Source organism: Hippopotamus amphibius, chromosome 7 (genome assembly GCF_030028045.1).
Source record: "Hippopotamus amphibius kiboko isolate mHipAmp2 chromosome 7, mHipAmp2.hap2, whole genome shotgun sequence".
Lineage (NCBI taxonomy): Eukaryota > Metazoa > Chordata > Mammalia > Artiodactyla > Hippopotamidae > Hippopotamus > Hippopotamus amphibius.
The window spans coordinates 73,963,766-73,985,506 of record NC_080192.1 but is presented as its reverse complement, the minus strand read 5'-3'; the positions used below and the strand labels follow the sequence as shown (position 1 = coordinate 73,985,506).

The following is a 21,741-nucleotide window of genomic DNA, read 5'->3' as shown; positions in this document are numbered from 1 at the left end:
TCATCAGTACCATTCTTTTAGATTCTATATATATGCGTTAGCATATGTCAACATTATTCTTAGTAATGGAACCATTTTTTTTTCAAGCTAAGTCTGACACAGACCACCAATAGGTAAGTCAGATGATGGTGGAGCTGCTGAGTGTGGAGCAGGGCCCTCTCTGTACCCCATCACCACCCCACAGCTGTATCTCTTAATCTCGACATTCACACCATCCACCCAGGACCTGCCAAGTCTCTTAATTCCATACGGCCTCCCTCTACCATTTCAGGCACAGAGATAATAATATTTGCCAAATCTTCATGTCTTACAGACCCAAGAAGACAGAAAAGAGAAATTATATCTGTTATTATAAAATACCAAAATCCATTGTTGCTCATGATTTATACTGTATTGTTATACAAAGAGTATTTAAGGTGGCCTATTAAGATTGCTAAATGTGGAGGCTGATACTTAGAGAAAACGCACAAACAGATATGCATGTTGCATAGGAGTTGGGAGGGCTTGAGATGTTCCTGAAACCCTGACTTTTCCATCATGGAGATGGTTACCATTTTGCTTGAAAAGTGTTAGGAATTTAAATGTTCATATTATGCTAAACGGATGTTCAAGCTTTCAGGGGGACAGTTTCTAAGACTTTTTCATCCAGTTTTAATTTCTTTGTTAAATAAGAATTCCTTGGCGTGGCAGTTGAAATGAAGAACAAGCGCCATCTAGTGGTTATATTTGTATTCAATTAAAATGTTTTAAAACATCCGTTTTTGTAGTAGGTGTTATTTTAACGGTTCAAAAGTCAGAAAGCATATAAACAGTAGAGTGCTGTTCCCTCTCTACCCAATCTCCCCCACCCCCACCCCACTCACACAAAAGGTAATACTGTTATTAGTTTCTGGTTTGTCCGTTAAGAGATTAAAAACAATAACAACGTATACCAAGCAAATATGTAGTCTTCACCCAGTTTTCAGAAACATGTAGAACAGCAGTAAAAGCGATATATTCACTGGTTTGCACCTTGACTTTTTTCTTTTAAAACATATCTTGACAATTTCTCCATATTGCCATAGAAAGAGATTTTTCTTTTGGCGTAATATCCCATTGTATGGCTGTACCATGTTTTACTCAATCACCCTTCTACTGACGGTGTTTTAGATGGCTGCAATGTTGTGCTGTTACAACACTGCAGTGAATAGCTATTCACGCCCACATAACATTATGTTTATCCCCAATAGTGCATTTTGGGAGTGGGGGTGGGGAATGTGACAGACCTATAATTCAAATGTCTAACTTGTCTCTGTTGAGAAATTTCTTTAATGTAAAGGCATTGGGTATTAATAGTTGAGAGCTGTTTAGTAGTAATTCAGTTTTCTTGGGGTATGTTTATTTTATTGGCTCTAATAATTTCTCAGTTCCTTTGGCCAGTGCATATATTATCTGTCCATTAATGGTCCTCACCTAATCTTGTGCTGTGTCTTATTTTTCTACGTAGACTGACAGAAACCATTACTGAAATTTGACTCTGGTGAGATGCTTGGTGCCATATGAGTAAGAAGCTTAATTTAATGTGAAAATAAATGCAAATTAGGGATTTTATTTTATTTTATTTTTAATCTTAATTTTTTTTTTGGCCGCACCACATGACATGCGGGATCTTAGTTCCCTGACCAGGGATAAACCCAGTTCCTCCTGCAGTGGAAGCTCAGAGTCTTAACCACTGGACCGCCAGGGAATTCGCCCTGAATTTGGGATTTTAAAACAGATGAATAACAACCATTTTATCAAAAAATTACTGGAATGAAAGTGTAAAGAGAGAGCTATCAGTAGTTACTTATGTTTTAGAACCTTGTCTGTACAACACACACCAAACGGCATTCCCATAGGCTTTGCTGTCTGGTCTTTGCAGTTTGATGTTTCTCTTGATCCACATTTTTCTTTTTGGATTACAAAATTTATAATTGATAAATATTATAGTTTATATTAAAAAGAGGATCCGTACATCATATTACTCTATAACTTACATCTCACACGTGTGAGGATGTCCAAAGGATAAGTTTCTAGAAGTGGAGTTGCTAGGTCAAAAGGTAGATTCGTTTGTAATTTTGAGAGATTTTGTTTAATTGCTGCACACGAAGATCGTACCAATTTGTACCCGCCCTCCTTCAGGCTAGTGCATGAGAGCATTGTCTACTCACATGTTGCCAACGTAATGTGTTATCAGACTGTCTGGATTTTGTTCATATAATAGGTAAAAATCGGTATTTCAGTGTAGTTTTAATTTGTGCTTCTCTTACTGCATATGAAAGCAGAGATTTAAAAATGTATTTGTATCTTTTGTATTTCTTATTCTATGGCCCATGTGTTCAAATCTTTGCCCCCGTTTGGTCTTTTTTTTTTTTTTAATTGAGATATAGTTGATTTACAATATTATATTAGTTTCAGGTGTACAGCATAGTGGATTCAGTATTTTTATAGATCGTGCTTTATTAAAAGTTATTACAAAATAATGGCTGTAATTCCCTGTGCTGTAGAATATATCCTTGTTGCTTATCTCTTTTATGCATAGTAGTTTTTATCTCTTAATCTCGTACCCCTATCTTGCCCCTCCCCTCTCCCTTTCCCCACTAGTAACAACTAGTTTGTTTTCTATGTCTGTGAGTCTCTTTCTGTTTTGCTAAATACATTAGTTTGTTTTATATTTTGGATTCCACAAATAAGTTGGATTCCACAAATAAGTGATATATAGTATTTGTCTTTCTGTCTGATTTATTTCACTAAGCATAGTATTCTTACTGGATCCATCCACATTGCTACAAATGGCAGAACTTCATCCTTTTTTATGGCTAATATTTTCTTGTGTATACACACACACACACACACACACCCCATCTTCTTTATGTATTCATCTATTGGTGGATACTTGGGTTGCTTCTGTATCTTGGCTATTGTAAATAGTGCTGCTGTGAACATTAGGACGCATGTATCTTTTCAATTAGTGTTTTTGTTTTTTCCAGATATATACCCAGGAGTGGAATTACTGGATCATATAGTAGTTCTATTTTTAGTTCTATTTTTGAGGGAACCCCGTACTGTTTTCCATAGTTGCTACACCAATTTACATTCCCACCAACAGTGTATAAAAGTTCCCTTTTCTCCACATCCTTGCCAACATTTGTTATTTGTGGTCTCTTTGTTAATAGCCATTCCGACATGTGTGAGGTGATATCTCATTGTTGTTTTGATTTGCATTTCTCTAACAATTAGCAATGTTGAATATCTTTTTATGTGTCTGTTGGCCATCTGTATTTCTTCTTTGAAAAAATGTCTGTTAAGGTCTTCTGCCCATTTTTAAATTGGGTTGTTTGTTTTTTTGATATGAGTTGTCTGAGCTGTTTATATATTTTGGATATTAATCCCTTGTTGGTCATATCATTTGCAAATAATTTTTGCAATTCAGTACATTGTCTTTTCGTTTTATCGATGGTTTCCTTTGTTGTGCTTGTTGGTGTGTTTTTAATAAATTATAGGAGCTCTGTAATTAGGGAGCTTCACCCCTTGGCAGTGACATCAGTAACAAATATTTTGTCCCTGTTTGTCATTTGTCTTTTTGCTATTCTTAAGGTGTTTTGGTCATGCAGAAGTTTTTGTTACTATATAGTCACATTTATCAAATTTTTCTTGATGGCTTTTAAATGTTATATCATATTAGAAAGTGTTTTTTTGTATTAAGATCATGAAAGAATTCCTTATATTTTATCTTAATACCTTGTGGTTTTGTTTTCCTCTATGTAAATCACTGATCAATTTGGGATTTATTCTAGTATACGATGTAAGATATGGATTCAACTTAATTTTTTCTTCCAGTTGGCTACCCAATTAAAACATCTCAATATTTTGTTTTCCACAAGGTTTCATATCCTAGCTTTCTCTGAAATATATTAATTTTCCATATGTATTTAATTCTGTGTCTTGACATTCTGTTTTATTACATTGGTCTATCTGTCTATTTTTGTTCCAGTTGAATTACAGAGGCCTTATCACACAGATCAGAGCTCCTCATTTTTAGAGGTTTTCTGGCTGTTTTTGCTTGTTCCCTTTCATATGTGAATTTTAAAATCCCTTGTTGGAGTTTTTATTTAGATCATATTGAATGCATAAATTAACTTAGGGAGAATGGATTTCTTTGTGGTGTTTCTTCCTGTTAAAACACATGGTCCATGTTTCTATTTGTTCAAGTTTTTGTTTGTGGCCTTTAGGAGTGTTTTAAAGTCTTCTTCATATAAGTTTTGTATATTTTAAAAGTTTATTCTTTTTTTTTTTAATTGGCCATGTTGGGTCTTTTTTTGCTGTGCGCAGGCTTTCTTTAGTTGCGGTGAGTGGGGACTACTCTTCGTTGTGGTGCGCGGACTCCTTATTGCCGTGGCTTCTCTTGTTGTGGAGCATGGGCTCTAGGCGCGTGGGCTTCAGTAGTTGCAGCACATGGGCTCAATAGTTGTAGCTCACGGGCTCTAAAGCACAGGCTCAGTAGTTGTGGCGCATGGGCTTAGTTGCTCTGAGGCATGTGGGATCTTCCCGGAGCAGGGATCGAACCTGTGTCCTCTGCATTGGCAGGCGGATTCTTAACCACTGCGCCACCTAGGAAGCCCAAAAGTTTATTCTTAAGTATATTTGTCTTTTGTTTTATTACTTTTGCAACAGGGATCTTTTCTTTCATGTACTTCCTGATTGTTTATGTATCTGTGTGAAAGCTATTAACCTCTATTAATTTTGTATCCTGCCAACTCTTATTGTTTGTAGTGATTTTAGTTGGTTGTTTTGGGGGCTTCCAAGTATATAGGACTATTGTATCAATTATCTGTAATGCAAATTTAGTGGTTCAAAACAATAATTGATCAATAGTATGTATCATGAGTTGGGTGTGGCTGGGGGGTTCTTTTAGTCCTGTCTGGGCTCATTCATGAATCTGTAGTCAGCTTTAGGTTAATCATGACTGGCTTTTTTTCACACATTTAGGAGTTGCCTGGAGGTAGGCTAGTCTATGATGGCTTTGGCTGAGACAACTGAACTCTCCTCACTTGTCTCTCACTTTAGACACTCCCCGCCCCGCCCCCCCACCCCCACGAGGCTAGCCCAGGCATGTTCTTAGATTAGTGCAAGCATAGTCTCAGGGGGATTTCAGAGGCGTAAGAGAGCAAGGAAATGCACAAATTTCGAGCCTTTGCTTCTCTCAAAGATACCAATATCTTAATGGCCAAAGCAAGTCACATGGCCATGCTCAGATTCAAGGGTTGGGGAAGCAGACTCTGCCTCTTTATGAGAACTGCAGGGTCAAAGGACAGGGATTAGGAGAGGTCAAGCAGCAGGGCCATCAATATAATCCGTCTAGCACATGCATCATCTGTAAACAGTGGTAGTTTTACCCGTTTCTTTCCAGTTTCGATTTCTCTAATTTTGTTCTCGTGTTTAATTGCGTTGGCTGACTACCCCAGTACAATGTTTAACAGAAACCCTATGGTGGTTGTTTTCAGAGAGCCAGTTTTTGGATTTATTAGTTATACTTTTTGTATTTTGTAACTGATTACTCTTCTGCTTTTCTTTTAATACTGTATTTGTTTCTCTTTTGCTTTAGTTTAATTTGTTGTATTTTTCCCCTGACTGCTTTAGTCAGTTGTTGTAGCAGTAACTGTTGATACCCTACCCTGATGCCTTTCCCAGGCCTCTGCACTCATCTCCTAGCTGCTGTCAATGTTGACTGGTATCAACTCACAGCTGAAGCTCCTTGGAATTGTCCTTGCCCAATGGGAGCGACCTTCCCAGGAAATGCCTAAGGTTATGCTTTCTCCCTGGGAATGCCCGTGACCATTGACTGACAGAGTGGGACAACTCCATGGTGCCACTTATGCTCCAGAGCTCCCCGCTCTGAGGCTAGATTTCAGCTGAGCCCACGTCTCTGCAAGCCCCCTGGGGGCCCATGTGATCTAAAGGCCTCCTTGTCCCAACTGATGCCGGAAATCCTGCTGCATGTCCACACTGCCGGTTCTGACGGCCTCCTCCCTGCCCACACTCCCAAAGTCGATCTGTCCTTTGCCCAGCAACTCCAGACCCCTTCGCATCCTTCAGCTAAGGAGAGCAGCTTCTCTTGGAGTCCTTTTTGTCTGTGTCTGCTGGAGATCCTGGGTTGGAAGATTCTGTAGCGTCTTGTCCAGCATGCAAACATGGGAGGCAAATCAAGAAACCCAGAGAATTTGCTGGCGTGGCGTTCCTCAAGTTCTGAGTTCTCCCAGGCAGTCTGCCTTCTTCTTTGTGCTTTTCAGAGTCGTCCTATGCCTGTTTATTGTGCAATGTCTAGGGTTTTTTAGTTGTAAGAGGGAGGATCTGGGAGGAACGGGGCTATTGCACCTTGGAAGAACCAGAAGACCTCCATTATATAGTATTTCCACCAATAGACATAAACAACCCGAAGAGCATAGATAATAGTAAAATACTCATATAATAACATAATTAGGAAGGGATGAGCTTGAGTATTACTTATATCTTTAAAGTCTATTTTATTTCAGTGTAACTTTGTATAAATTAATTTTTGATAATGGCTGTGTTTAAAAACCAGTTCACAAAAATTCTTTAACATTTAACAATTGTGTCTCATGAGCTGATTTAAACTGGCTCTAACACACTGTTGGTTTTATTTAATATGTAGTTCATATTTGGTCACAATTTTTATTTGCTCTAAGTTGACTTTTTTTTCCCCCTGATGAGTGTTTTCAGTTTTTTAATAGATTTGCTGCTCTTTGTAGGGTCATTGTTTCAATTCTATGCTAGTTTCTGTTTATTACATATAATTGAATGATGTGAGTGAAATTGAATGATTTCTAGCCTGGATTTTCTAAGGGGTTTCAGGGTTGGGGAGCTGGGAAAAGCTTGGATTGTGATCCAGGGTGGATCCTTTTCATAACATGGAAACTTTTTCCCTCCCCGCTGCTACTGAGATACACTACTTCTCTCAAACGTGGCCTGTGTGTGTGATTCTTCATGTCACCCTGACCCTAAACCTGTAGCTCAGGGACCAGAGGGCCTCCTGCTATGTGTTAGCTCAGTGCCAATCCTATCCTGCTTTCCAGATAAGAGCTAAAGGTTTTACATCTCGGTGTGCACATCTTCCATTTAGGAAGTGAATTTTTACCAGCATTTCCTGAGATGGGTCACCAGTTGGCCCTTGTGCCGTGAGATCTCTTTCTGTGGTTCTTCTTTTCACTTCCTTCTGCCCAAAGCCTGCTCAACTCAGATGCTTTGGGCAGCCCTTTCTTGAATGTTCGAATCTGGAGATTTTTCCAGGCTCCCATTTTATTGAAATTGGCAGTTTCATTTTCTGTTCTCTTTAGGGAGAATGCTGACTTCATGCAGTAATATTTCTACTGAAATCCCCACCAGTGGTTCTGTCTTAGAAAAAGAAAAGTGTAAGAATGGCCTGTCCTGTCTCAAGATTTGTTGTTGTTGTTGGGGAGTTTCTGTGTCCATTTGGCATTTTGTTGTTGTTGTTGTTTTGTTTTTTTGTTTTGTTTTTTACTGTTGGTTTGTTTTATTTTTATTTTTTAATTTTTGCACTTCTTTTTCTTTAAGAACTTTACAATTGACATACAATAAACTGCATATATGTAAAGCGTACAGTTTGATTTTTTTTTCTTATAAGTAATGTATATATGGCAATCCCAATCTCCCAATTCATCCCACCCCAACACCCCCGCCCCCCCCCCCCCCCACTTTCCCCACTTGGTGTCCATATGTTTGTTCTCTACATCTGTGTCTCTATTTCTGCCTTCATTTGGCATTGTTTTAGGGGGGAAATCTTTTACATTCCAGGATGCGCAGTGGGTCCTCCTGGATTTTTCAGTTACCTGCTGACTGGATGCAAGAGAGAAAGTCAAGATGGTCAGGATGGTTCTTGTTTGGTCTGGGGCAATTGGCCAGCAGGTATTTAGGGAAAGTGTTTAAATGTGAGATGCTGGGGCTTCCTTGGTGGCGCAGTGGTTGGGAATCCACCTGCCAATGCAGGGGACACGGGTTTGATCCCTAGTCCGGCAAGATCCCACATGCCGCAGAGCAACTAAGCCCATGTCGCCACAACTACTGAGCTTGCACTCTAGAGCCCGTGCTCCCCAACAATAGAAGCCACCACAATGAGAAGCCCACGCACTGCAACGAAGAGTAGCCCCCACTCACCACAACAAGAGAAAGCCCGTGTGCAACAATAAAGACCCAATGCAGCCAATAAATAAATAAATAAAATAAAATGATAAATGTGACCACAGGAGTTTAAGACACAGACTCTATACCCATGCAGTTGGCATTCTGGGTGGGAATAAACTTGACATCAGAGTGTGTAGTGGGCATGTCTTTGGGGGCATCCATGGGAACACCGCCTCCAGGATCTGGTCATGAAACTAGAGGACCCAGATACGTTTAAGTTCAACCACCATTTGAATGGGACCTCCTGTGGGCTAGGACGTGTAGGGGTGCTGGGACTGTAAAAATGGATCTGACACAGTTCCTGCCCTTGAGAAGAAGGAGATGGGGTAACTAAGAGCGTGAATGGCAGTTACCATATATATGCAAGCCCTGGTATAAGCATTTGAAATGCCACTCCTCTGAGTTGTGCAAGACTCTCATTCCCATCTTACAGATGGGAGGATGGAAAGGCACGGGGATGGCAGGCCACTTGATGTTGCTCACGCAGTTAGTGACAGTCAGGATGCTAATCTGAGTGAGGTTTTGCCCAAACTTCAGCTGTGCTTTGTTGTTAAACCTCCCCTCCTGCGTCAGTCAAGGTTCGTTGAGAGACAGACACAGAGATGGGAATAGATGTGCAAGCGACTTACCAGGGAAACATCTGGAAGGGTTACGGGGAGGGAGCTGCAGGAGGTGGGGGAACCTTCGGAACATATGTGGGCAAAGCTGACACCATGAAATAAGGGAGAAGAAAGGGCCCTGCACCGTAGTGAGACAGTCTGAATGGGCCCGTGGGGATTCTCGGGCAAAAGTCTCCTGTTGGGCAGGAATGGCCTGAGTCTAGAACCTTGCCATGCTCATCACCAGTGGGGAGCGGCCTGAGGGCAAGGCAGCCTGGGGTCAATGCCAAGGTTAATTCCAAGGAATGGCAGCTTCAGGTTGCTGGGAAACAACTCCCCACTGTGGGTTCTTTCGAAGGAAATTCTAGGTGACATGCCTGGGGCCACCACAGAGGTCTCTCCCATCTTCCCCATCTTCCCATCCCAGACATTTGGGTAGAGGAGGAAATGTTGGAGTGTGGTTTTAAGATCATTGTCGGGAAACCCTTCTTTCTTTCCTTCCATTTTGACCCCTCCCCCTCCACCCCCGTATTGACCACACAGTCTGTGTCACATACACGGTGGCCTCTTTTGATGCATAGCATCAAACAAGAGCCACAGAAAGACCTAGCAAAGATGTCTGTTCTGTTAGATCTCTGGGTCCAAAGGCTCCACTCCCGGTCACCATCAATCCAACATCTTAACACCCATTTTGTATCCGTTTGTCGCAGGTATGACTTGAGTCTGGATGAAATGAGAGCTTTGACGTTTCAGAGAGTAACTTTTACCATGGGTCTACCTCTGGTAAAACATGCAATGCAGGATCAGGTAAGTTTCATTGTTATTTTGGTGTAATGTGTGTGTGAGTGAATGAGAGAGAGACAGAGAAAGAAAAATATTTTGTTTTGTTTTGTTTGCTTTTGTGAGTTGTGGAAGGAAGCACATTAATTTTGCCCTGGGGGTAACAGACAGTGTGGTCGATATGGGGGAGTGCTTCATTCACCTTCCTTTTCTGCCCCCTCCCTGTTAATCTAATTGACATTCATTTCTCCCAAGCCCACAGGCCAGGGAGTAGGGGAATGAGCAGAGGTAATGAAATATTTGTTCACAACACAAATATAATTTGGGGTATAAAACTCAGATATCTGAGAAGTGTAATGAACTCATTTTACAGGCTTTTCAAGCATTTTAGACTTGTCCCGAATGGATGAGTCTTGTTTGCTTAAAATGGCCATTCTCAATGCAGTTATTTTAGTCAATTTAGCCTCATTAAAAAGAGAGAAGGAAAGAAAGAATATGTGATGAGAGGCGTCCTTTGTGATGCTAGCATTAGGAATTCTATACTTTAGCCATTCATGGTGTCATAGCTTCCTTAAACCTAACACTTTACATAGGAAAAAAATACCCCCTGGTGAGACCCCTGGGGGAGGGCCCTGAACTGGGAATGTGCTTCAATAGATGCTGAGGAGCTGAACATATTCTGCAGGGAGCTCGGCCTCCTTCCCGCCCAGCATGGCCTGTGAAGAGAGAGCCCTGAGGAGTGAGGGGGTGGAGGTCTTCCCCATTTGGGAGACCACAGGGGCTCATTTCTTTGCAGAACGTGGATCAGAGCTGCTGGGGGGCAGGGGCAGACTCAGCACCTTCTCTTCAGGAGGCAGTTACAGGCAGAGCTTTGGCACCTGCTGGTGAGCTCCTGCAGCCCCTCTGAGGTGACAGGGCATGGCATCCCCTCAGAGAGTGTGTGCAAGGAAGTATCCACAGAACAGGGTGAAGCGTGCTGGCAAAGTCTGGAATATCATTTCGTACCAAGCGTATTGGCAAAGGAGACGTTCAAATTAGTAAATTGCCTCTCAGTGGAACGTACATTTAGAGGTGAATACAACCAACCAACCAACCAAACAACCATCCAACCAAATAATCAACTAACCAGCCAACCAACCAACCAAGCAAGCAACCAAACAACCAACCAAACAACCATCCAACCAACCAAAAAAGCAAGCAAGCAAGCAAAAAACCAACCAACCAATAAACCAACCAATCAACCAAACAGCCAACCAACCAAGCAGCCAAGCAAGCAAGCAAGCAACCAAACAACCAACCAACCAACCAACCAAACAACCATCCAACTAAACAATCAACTAAACAACTAACCAACCAACGAACCAACCAACCAATCAACCAACCAACCAACCAACCAACCAACCAACCAAACAAACAAACCTAAAAACCCCAGTCCCTCTTTCTTTCAGCTACTTTCTCCATCAGAGTCTGGCCTCCAAATGTGTCTGGCATGGGGCTGGCAGGAAGGTGAGATTCCGACATGGGGGCCAGTCTCCTGCTCCCTTAATCAGCGTGACATGTCTAAGGCTTAACTTAGTGTCAAAAATCAAGATCCGGATGTGAGGGTTGATCCTTTCATGAAGTTTACCAGTTGTGGCCCGACACCCCCCTGCCCATGTCTGAAGGATTAGCCTGGGTTCTCTCACTCCTGATGAAGCGTGTTAAACCCTGGATCCAATTATCTCCCTGTTTTTATGGCTCCCTCTGTGGTCATCAGCAGCCTGGACAGCTCTGTCCTGGATGATTAGGTGTAATTCCTCCGGGAGACACAGGATTGGCCCTGGATGATCCCTCCAGCTCATTTCCGTTAGTTATTTCAGCCTGTTGGGTGCTCCTCTCTTTGTGAATTTGCAAAAACCAATGAACCTGAAGGAAATTGAACCAGTCTGTCATCACTGGGGCTGCAGGCTCATCTCATGGGGTGTCATAAGACTCAGCAGCACATCTGCATGTGAAAGCTCTCAAAATCCCCTCTGTGAACAGCTGGAGGAGCTGTCCACATCCAGTAATTGTAAAAGCGTTGCATGGTTCATCCCACCTCTTCATGAACATATATTGAGTCATGGCTTGACTGCCCATTCAGAGAGCGTTTCAGGTCCTTCCATCTTTCCCTGGCCCTCGTGTTGCTTTTAACTTTGGGGGATGATTGGATAAGCCTCCAGGCAGAGTGCAGCGTGTAACATGTGACGATGATGTCCTTGAGGACAAACGAAGAGTGAGCCTCATTCATCCCAGGGCTCGGCGGACAGCCCACAGGCTGAGAATAAGCCATTAAAATGTTTCCACTCTGTCTTTTCCCCTCTATCATCTGCAATAGATTTGAGACGTTCCAATAATTTAAAAAGGAAAACAGTATCTCAGCCTGACTACAGAGTGCACACACCACACACACACACACACACACACACACAGTGTGAATAATCTCATTGCACCTTTTCACCTCCTCCTGCACCTGTTTCCAGCAATATCACACTTGTGCCGCCTGGCCAACTCTCTCCTCTCTCCCTGAGGATTCAGGACTGGGTCCTGGGTAGGGGGAAGTCTCTGACTCCTGGAATTTCCAGATGAGGAGATGGAGGACCCAGATGGGACATCTGCTTTGTGGCACCTTGGGTGCCTGGTCCTGTCTGTGTGGCACTCTCCTCAGAGACACCCACCCCTGGAAGCCAACAGAGGCTGATGGCCAGCCCCAAAATCACCATAAGCAGTAACAGCTCACGCTTACTAGCTACATATTTTATGCCAGTCACAGCTCCAAGAACTTTAATGGATGATCTCGTTTAACATTCATGGCATCCCTAACGGTATTCCCATTTTACAGATGAGGAAACTGAAGCTCAGTAATTGGCCAGAGGTCATACAACTGGAGCTGTATATGTAACTAGTGGAGCATGGATTCAAAGTCAGGCGGATTGCTTCCTGAGCCCACTCAAATCTGGTGGTTCTTACCGAAGGAGGCACATTAGAATCACCTGGAGAGCTTTCCAAACTCTTGCCTTCCAAGCTTTAGGTCAGGCCAGTCGGGTCAGCATTTAAAACTTGCAGGTGATGCAGTGTGCATCCTTGCCTGAGTACCAATGCAGTGTCCTCTCCCGGTACCCTGTACTGTTTCTCCTGATTCCAGTTCTTCTGAATTGTTCCCATTCAGCATTTGGTCCCTGCCAATCACGGTTCAGGGCTGACTCATAGGGATGCTCCATCCCAACATTACCTTTTCTCAGGAGGGAGCCAGCGGGCCTCAGGCTATTCCTGGCCAAGTGTAGAGAGGCATGGGGACAGATATCTGGATAATGAAGCCTCCCACTCCATCCGTGACTGGTTCCCCCACCCCTGCCCCTAACCATCTTCTCTCCCATCCTGAGCTCCTCTCGCCCTCACCCCTGTGATCCACATAGGCTGTGGGCATGGTAGCATCATTACCTAAACCAGTGGTTCTCAAAGTAGGATCTGAAGACCCCTGGGGGTACCCAAGATGCTTTCTGTTACTACCTGAAAAATAGATGTCCAACTACCTCCGTGCACGACACCAGGTTTTCATCAACTTCGACCAAAACGACATAAGGCTACAGACTGAGTGCAGAAGCAGACATGAGAGGCCAGCTGTCTTTTATTAAGCCCGATGCTAAAGCAGTTTGTAAAAATGCAAAACAATGCTATTCTTCTCATTAATTTTTTTTGGTTTGAAAATTATGGCTATTTTTCATAAGAATTGTGTCATTTACATTAACATGTAATAGGTTTGTTATTATTATTTTTACATGAATAAACATTTTAGAAATTCCCAGCTTTAATTACTAGTGTGGTAATTTGATAGATACAACCTGCAAAAACAAAAGCTCTTTGGAATCCGCGATAATTTTTAAGAGAATAAAGGGGTCTAAAGTTTGAGAACTGCTGTTCTCAATCATCCGCTGTTTTCTCGAGCCTCCATTTCTGATCAGGTTGGAGGGGGATTGGTGGCTTTATATTTATATTATATTTATTATACTGTAATTATTTCCATCAGAGGGGAATAGATAGTGTCACTTTGAGATGGTTTTGGTTTTTGTATTTAGAGAAATACCAGGGGGTGATAAGGTCTGGAATGGAGTAAGATTCGAAAGTCAACTCCCTGGGACTTCCCTGGTGGTCCAGTGGTTAAGAATCCACCTTCCAATGCAGGGGACACAAGTTCGATCCTTGGTTGCGGAACTAAGATCCTGTGTGCCGCGGGGCAACTAAGCCTGTGCACCTCAACTAGAGAGCCCACGTGCCACAACTACTGAGCCTGCATGCTCTAGAGCCCACACTTTGCAACGAAGAGCCCCCGTGCAGCAACTAAGACCCAATGCAGCCAAATAAATAAATATTAATGGACTTCCTAGGTGATGGACTTCCTAGGTGGTGCAGTGGTTAAAGAATCTGCCTGCCAATGCAGGGGACACAAGTTTGATCTCTGCTCCAGAGGATCCCACATGCCTTGGAGCATCTAAGCCTGTGTGCCACAACTATTGAGCCAGAGCTCTAGAGCCATCAGCCACAACTATTGAGCCCACGTGCCACAACTACTGAAGCCCATGTGCCTGCAGCCTGTGCTCCGCAACAAGAGAAGCCACCACAATGAGGAGCCCATGCACCACAATGAAGAGGAGCTCCCACTTGCCACAACTAAAGAAAGCCCATGTGCAGCAGTGAAGACCTAATGCAGCCAATAAATAAAATAAATAAATAAATTTATTTAAAAAAAAAACGTCAGCTCCCCTTCGAAGGCATCAGGGAATGGGGAACCTTGTTGCTTTCCTCATGAACCCCAAGAAAAGGAGCAACCTTTCCCAGGAAGCAGTTACACTGAAGCCACTGGCATATTGCAGAAAAGAACCAGAGCAGAGGATACACCAAGAGGCTGAGGATGTCCACCCTGCTGCTGGTCCCACCCAGGCCCGCCCTGTTGCTCACCAATACCAGCGCCACGGCCAGGCACACCTCCCCCGCCACATCCCAGGGCTGGTTCCTGCCCTACTTTGAGCTCTTGGCTCCAACACCCTGACCTTGGCTCTGCCCTTGGTCCTCTGGCTTCTGTTTGTACTGGAACCCAGGCTTTTCCTAGTGGGCCATGACAGACTGCCCCTGGCTCTGCCTTGTGTGCTGCCTTTGGCAGGATCCCCTGTCCCAGCTCCAGCTCCATGACTTGGACCCCAGCCACCTGGCCAGCACTCTGGTCAGGTCAGCCTTGGCCCCATGGGATGCCATGGAGGATTTGAGCAGAGATGACAGGACAGAGTGAATGCCTGTTTATAGAAGTTCCTCTGTGTAGGTTGGCGCCTGGACTGAGTTGTCATCTGTGACGGCCACAGGGATTACTTGAAAGGGCGTGCCAGGGAGTGAGTTAGGACCCGCGCAGAGACTCTAGTGCAGCTCTAGCCCTGGTGTTATTTATTTATTGCACTGGAAACCATTCTGCATAATGGAAACTTCTCATTTTAAGGCAAAATCATATATTCTTTTTAAAAAATATATTTATTTATTTATTTATTTTGGCTGAGCCAGATCTTAGTTGCAGCATGCGGGCTCTTCATTGAGGCATGTGGGCTCTTAGTTGCGGCATGCATGCAGGATCTAGTTCCCTAGAGGGATGGAACCCAGGCCCCCTGCATTGGGAGCATGGAGTCTTACCCTCTGGACCACCAGGGAAGTCCCAAGGAAAAATCATTATTTTTGCATTTAAATATATGGTTAAAAATAATGATAATTATTATCCATTATCATTTGCTAAGTCACTTCTAAGTGCCAGGCATGGTGATTCATTCATTTTACAGTTATTCATTGAACACCTACTGTGAGGTAGTTCAAGAGGCAGTGAAAAAGGAGGCAAATAAATACCTGGTTTATGAAGCTTACATTTTAGGGACAAGGCAGGGAACAAACATTTATGTCAGATGGTTGTCGATGCCAGGGATAAAAATGAAGCATGGTAAATTGGAAAAGAAGTAAACCTATCTCTGTTCACAGATGACATGATTTTATATGTAGAAAACCCTAACGATGCCACCAAAAAAACTGTTAGAACTGATAAACAAATTCAGTGAAGTTGCAAGGTACATGATCCATCACTTTTTTCCATTAAAATGAATGTAGGGACTTCCCTGGTAGCGCAGTGGTTAAGAATCCGTCTGCCAATGCAGGGGACATGGTTTGATCCCTGGTCTGGGAAGATCCCACATGCTGCGGAGCAACTAAGCCAGTGCACCACAACTACTGAACCTGCGCTCTAGAGCCCATGAGCCACAATTACTGAGCTTGTGTGCCACAACTACAGAAGCCCTCTCACCTAGAGCCCGTGCTCCACAACGAGAAGCCACTGCAATGCACCACAACTAGAGAAAGCCTGCGAGCAACAATGAAGACCTAATGCAGCCAAAAAAAAAAAAAAAAAAAAAAAGAATGTAAAATAATGCACTTCCTGTTAACAGCAAAGTGAGCTCATGCTGGTGATGTCAATACAATACATTCATCATCATGTGCTGTCCATATTGATAAATTATGTGATTACACTAATAATCAGAAAAATTTCCAAGGCAGCTAGGAATTTGGTAGGAAGCACGTGCTGCCAAGCAAAGAGGCATTAAATTTAAGGCAAAAATTTGGAAAGTCTGAAACTGTCAAAATCCTGCAATAATGTTGTGACAGATGAAAAACGTCTTTGGACGGAGCTGTGGGAATGTCACTTTTCATCATTCCTCTATGGGGCTTTCCTGGAGTAGTCAAGGCCCCTGGGGAGGACAGAAGTGCAGTGGCCACAGACAGCCTTTGTTACAGAATCCTCCCAGCATTCTGCTCAGAGACCCCACAACGTGGCCCCAGGAGAGAATCAGCACAAAATAAGGAACAGCTAAAGGGTCAGGCGTGGGGGCCACAGTGAGAAGTTTGGGTTTTTTTGCAAAGGTAACTGGAGTCATTGGAGGGTTTTCTCAAGTGTGGATGGGGAAGAGGAAATAGGGAAGCACAGTGAAATGCTTATTTTAAAAGTGTTTTAGTTCCTTGATCAAAAATTATAAGGAATTATATAATTTCCACATATGGAAATGCAAAAGGCCTAGAGTTCTTAAAGCAATTCTAAAAAAGGACAAATTTGGAGGACTCTCACTATTTGATTTTGAGACATTAAAAAGCTACTCAGAATTATGTCATATTGGCATAAGGATAGACACATAGATTAATGGGACAGAATGGAGAGTCCTGAGATAAATCCACACACACATGTTCAGTTGATTTTTGGACACTGTGGCCAAGGCAATTCAATGGGAAAATAGAAGTCTTTTCAATAAATGGCGTTGGAATGACTGATAAACCTATAGAAAAAAAATTTAACCTTGGTCCCTACCTCACACTACACACAAAAATAATTTGAGCTGTATTATACATCTAAACGTAAATTCTACAATTACAAGGTTTGTAGAGGAACAGAGGAGAAGGCACAGGTTTTTTTAGCAAGGATCCCAACATGCTAAACATGTGAAAGAAAAAAATTGATAGTTACCTTTATCAAAATAAAAAGCTGTTGTTCATCAAAAGACATCATGAAGAGAACAAAAAGGCAATCTACAAACTAGGAAAAAATATCTGCAATGAGTATATCTGAAAAAAATTATGTCCAGATATAAAGAGTTTGTATTCGGAATATATAAAGAATTCCTAGCGCTCAATGACAAAAAATACAAATGACCCAATTTAAAAATCAGCCAGAGACTTGAGTAGACATTTTATAAAGGGGTCGAAATGGCCAATAAGCATACAAAAATGTGCTCAGTATCTTTAGTCATCTGAGAAATGCACACAAACCTTAATGAGATGACATTACAGTCCCTCGAGAATAGCTAAAGATGGGAAAGACTGACCGTACTGAGGAGGATGTGGAGAAACTAGAATTCTCACACACTGTTGGTCAGAGTGGAAAATGGTACATTTTGTAAAAGTGTTTGGCACTTCTTTACATTATTAAACCATAAACCTAATCTTCAACTAGCAGTTGCATTCCTGGGGGTTTGCAAAAGGGAAATGCAAACACATATTCACAAACAGATTTGCACCTGAATGCTTGTATCAACTTGATTCATAACCCGCTAGAAACAACCCGAATGTCCATCAATAAGAGATTGGACATATTGTGGAATATTCAGAGATGGAAAACCACTCAGTCATAAAAAAGAATGAACTACGGATACACAAAACTACATGGATGCCTTATCTGCCTGGAAGAAGACAGACATGAAAGAGTCCACACTGTACGATTTCACTTATGTTCAAGAACAGGCAAAGCTAGTGAATGTTGATGAAAAGAGAACAGTGGTTTCCTGTAGGGGTGGGGACTCTGAAAAGGAGCACGTGGGCACTTTCCGGGGGGCATGGGGACATTCCATGATCTTAATTGGTGTGATGGTTACACAGGTAGATAATCGACCAGAACTCATGCATTTATGCTCTGTGCATTTTGCCGTATGTAAATTTTACCTTAATAATAAAAATGAGATCACCATGCTTTGATGTTTGGGGCAGAATGGAGCAGGAGGTCAGCCGGGAGGCTGTTACAATAGTCCAGGCACAGGATGGTGGTGGGAGATGTAAGATGTGGCCAGACCTGGGGTCCCTTGGAGGGAGGGTCAGGACCGGATAGCCCAGTAAGCAAGAATCTTGTTTACAACAGGCCCCAGATGACTAAATCCCTGAAGCCCATTTATTCATTCTATTTGTATTTTTTACTCTGATTCCTTCTGTTTCTAAAGTAATTTAGGCTCATTATAACAGAGGACATGTTTTCAGTAAGACGGAGAAGACGTAACTAAAATAGGGAAATTGAAACCAGAAGATAGAAGAAGCAAATATGCCAGTTTGGGGACTGATGTTAGTAGACTAAGGTCAGGAACCTGTTTTTGCACAGTCCTCTTGGAAGGGCTCCTAACAGGGTCTGCTGACGAGTTATAAAGTGGCAGCAAGGGTCTTTAATATCAGAGGGAAGACAGCTCAGATTATAGACACCTAAGCAGCGTTGAATCAAGTTGATTTTAGCTGAAGAAGATTTGTCTTTTAGAGATTCTCTGGGCTTATAAAACCAAAAATATACATTTTTGTAGAATTTGATTTGTAACAGAAAACTGCATGCCGAAGGTCTGATACATCAAATGCTCTACAAAGGAAAGGGGGTTATTTTAGGGAAAACTACCTTCCTTCTGTTCGAGACTGAATTTATTAAGCAGAAATGTAAATAGCATGGGGTATAATTTAGGATAAAATAGAAGTTTGAGTATATTCCCCATACATTTATGGAATCATTATCATTTAAAATTACTATAAACCAGCAGTCTGGTGTGGGAGTTGAGTTTGGCTTAAACATATTCAGTCCAAATGAAGGCAGCTGATTATACAGTAGAAATACTGCAAAAAGGTATGCCCCAAATGCGTTAATTATTGACTGATCACAATCGGTATGGACAGTTCAATATGTTGGCCATTGAATGTGAGAGGAACCTAATCGATACGAGGCATTCTTTTTTGTTGTTGTTAACTCAGAAAGGTTGTGCTTTATTCTAAGAACCCTAGTTCAGGACAGTTTCTGCTCCATACTCTACCTCCTGTTTCAGATTCTCTAGGGAACAGTGTGTTTCAGAGAACATACAATTTTTTTTCTTGATTCTTCCTTCTTTTTTCTTAATTTCAAACATAAAGCATGCTCTATGAAGAAAACATCATCCACACAGAAGAGTATAAAGGAAAAAAACTCAACCATAATTTCACCCACCAGAAAAGTGCCGTTATTATTTTTTTAAACAACAGCAATGTTGTCAGCCTTTCTTACTTATCTGCATAGCAGATCATAGATTTTTTTTAAATTAAACTTTTAATTCATATTTAATTTTTATTTTTATATTTATTTATTTATTTATTTATTTATTCATTTTCGGCTGTGTTGGGTCTTTGTTGCTGCGCACGGGCTCTCTCCAGTTGCAGCGAGCGGAGGCCACTCTTTGCTCTGGTGCACAGGGAGACATTCTTTAATTGAGAACAATTAGCAGATCAAAAATGAAAGAAGAACTGAAGAAAAGGGGGAATTTACGTGTGGAGAAGATGTTAAAAATATATGCTAGTAAGGAAATCTGTCAAATGAAGCCTCGTGTTAGTTCTGGAACTTTGGCTTGATGTCTTGAAATGGACCAGCCCAAATGAATGCTTAAATCAACATCACAGCATTAGTGGCAAAATCCTATGGTATCACCCATCAGATCTAATAGCAAAGATCGCTGTCCCATGCAGAGACTCATGAAGGAAAAGAACTGTCATGGACAACTTATAATGCTGCAGAATGGCTGCATTTGGGATTGGTTCTTTAGCAAATGTGATTGCAATTTATTTCAAGCAGCTGAGTAAAAATGATCGCAGTTGGATACCACCAATGACAAAGTCATCCTCCCACATCCACAGTGTATGGAGAGAATGAAATAGGAAGAAAACCATGACCAGTTGGAGATTCTGAGGGATTTGCTTAGTCCTAATGGTTTAGGTTTGACTCCAGCAGAGCAGGTGGCTTAAGGTGAAGAGGGGGTTATTGCGATGAGGGGCTGGGGTAACTCTTAGCAAGGTCACCTGGGCACTGGGACGTGTTGGTGTCAGGTGCTCTCTGGGGACGAGGCTGGTGGTACAAAAGAGGGGTGGGCTGGCGATAAAGACTGGGCCACCCAGAGTCCCGGAGCTCCAACCAGCTTAACACTGAGGGGCATTGAGGGCTGGGGACAGGAAGTCCATGTGAAGAATCTAAAGATCTGGTTTCTGGCCCCTTTTCTACCACTTACTAGGTGATCCTGGTCGGACAAGTCTTTTGACCTCCCTGAGCCTAGACTTTTCCATCTGTAACACAGGGTCAGCACTTCCTGTCCTGCTCAACCCCTCCTAGGGATCCACGGGACAGAGGACCCAAGGGCCCTCTGAAAAAGCCTGCAAGTATCCACTACAGTTGTTTTATGATATTTGCTGAGAATAAACCCTCCCGTGTGAGCCGATGCTGGAGCCAGGCAGTGGTACGTGCTCCAGCCTTGGAGGTATTTTAGGAAATAATCAATACAAGATGCACTGGGTTGGAGCCACCAAAAGAGTCATAAATCTTGACAGTCTGCTGCTTGATAAAATTAATGATGCTTGAGAGCAACATTGTGAAAACCTACAGGAGGGGAAACAGAGTGTGTTTGGGGAGAGAGTCTAAGCTAGTGTGGAAACTGAGAGTCATCCAAAGAAGACTGGCTCCTTCCGCTGCTGGCGGGGCAGTTTACATGCACGTACGCACATGTACACACAGGTACACACACCCACACACGTATACACTTGTGCACACGGGCAATAAGCCCCAGCTTTGTTGGCTGCGTCCCAAAAGAGACTGGCGAATTGAAAAGGCTAGCAGTGGGGACTTCCCAGGTGGTCCAGTGGCAGAAAATCTGCCTTCCAATACCAGGGATGCGAGTTCGATCCCTGGTCTGGGAACTAAGATCCCACATGCTGCAGGGCAACTAACTAAGCCCGCGCGCCACGACAAAGAGACTGCACTGCAATGAAAGATCCCGCCTGTGGCAACTAAGACCCAATGCAGCCCCTCCCCACAAAAAAAGGCTAGCATCAATTCCAACAACAGGTAATTGGAATATACACACTCCGGGGCCCATTACCTTTGGAGGAAATGCCACCTGCCTCTGAAATTCTGAAATAAAACAGGCACAGTGTTGTTGCCCCATCTCATTTCTCGCTGGAGAAGAGGGTGCTGGCGTAGCTTTGGGATTCAAGGCTGTTGTGCACAGCAAGGGAGAAGAGGGTGTAACAAAGGGGGACTGGACCTCGTGGTTTTTAACCAAAGCCCTGAGATGGGCTGTGGTTAGAAAGGAAAGTGAAGAATATTGCTTTTCCTGTGTCCAAAATGTTCCCAAACCTTCCAAATCCTCTGTCTTGACATCAAGATTGTCGCCTGGACTTGCGCCAGGCACTCGCTATTGGTAGAAGCATTAGTGCAGAGATGCTGCAGGTTTGAGTTGCTACGTAGAACCGTGGTGGTGGGGGCGCCCAGGGACAAACT

General features: G+C 42.7%; 1 protein-coding gene across 1 annotated transcript in view; it reads left to right on the top strand.

Moving 5' to 3' along the window:
* The window catches only part of LOC130857636 (acyl-coenzyme A oxidase-like protein), a 66,076-nt gene that overhangs the window by 17,964 nt on the left and 26,371 nt on the right, over nucleotides 1–21,741 (top strand). Inside the window, exon 2 of the mRNA XM_057743364.1 lies at nucleotides 9,548–9,644. Within this exon, the coding sequence (XP_057599347.1) occupies nucleotides 9,548–9,644 (97 nt within the window). The remainder of the gene's footprint in view (nucleotides 1–9,547; nucleotides 9,645–21,741) is intronic.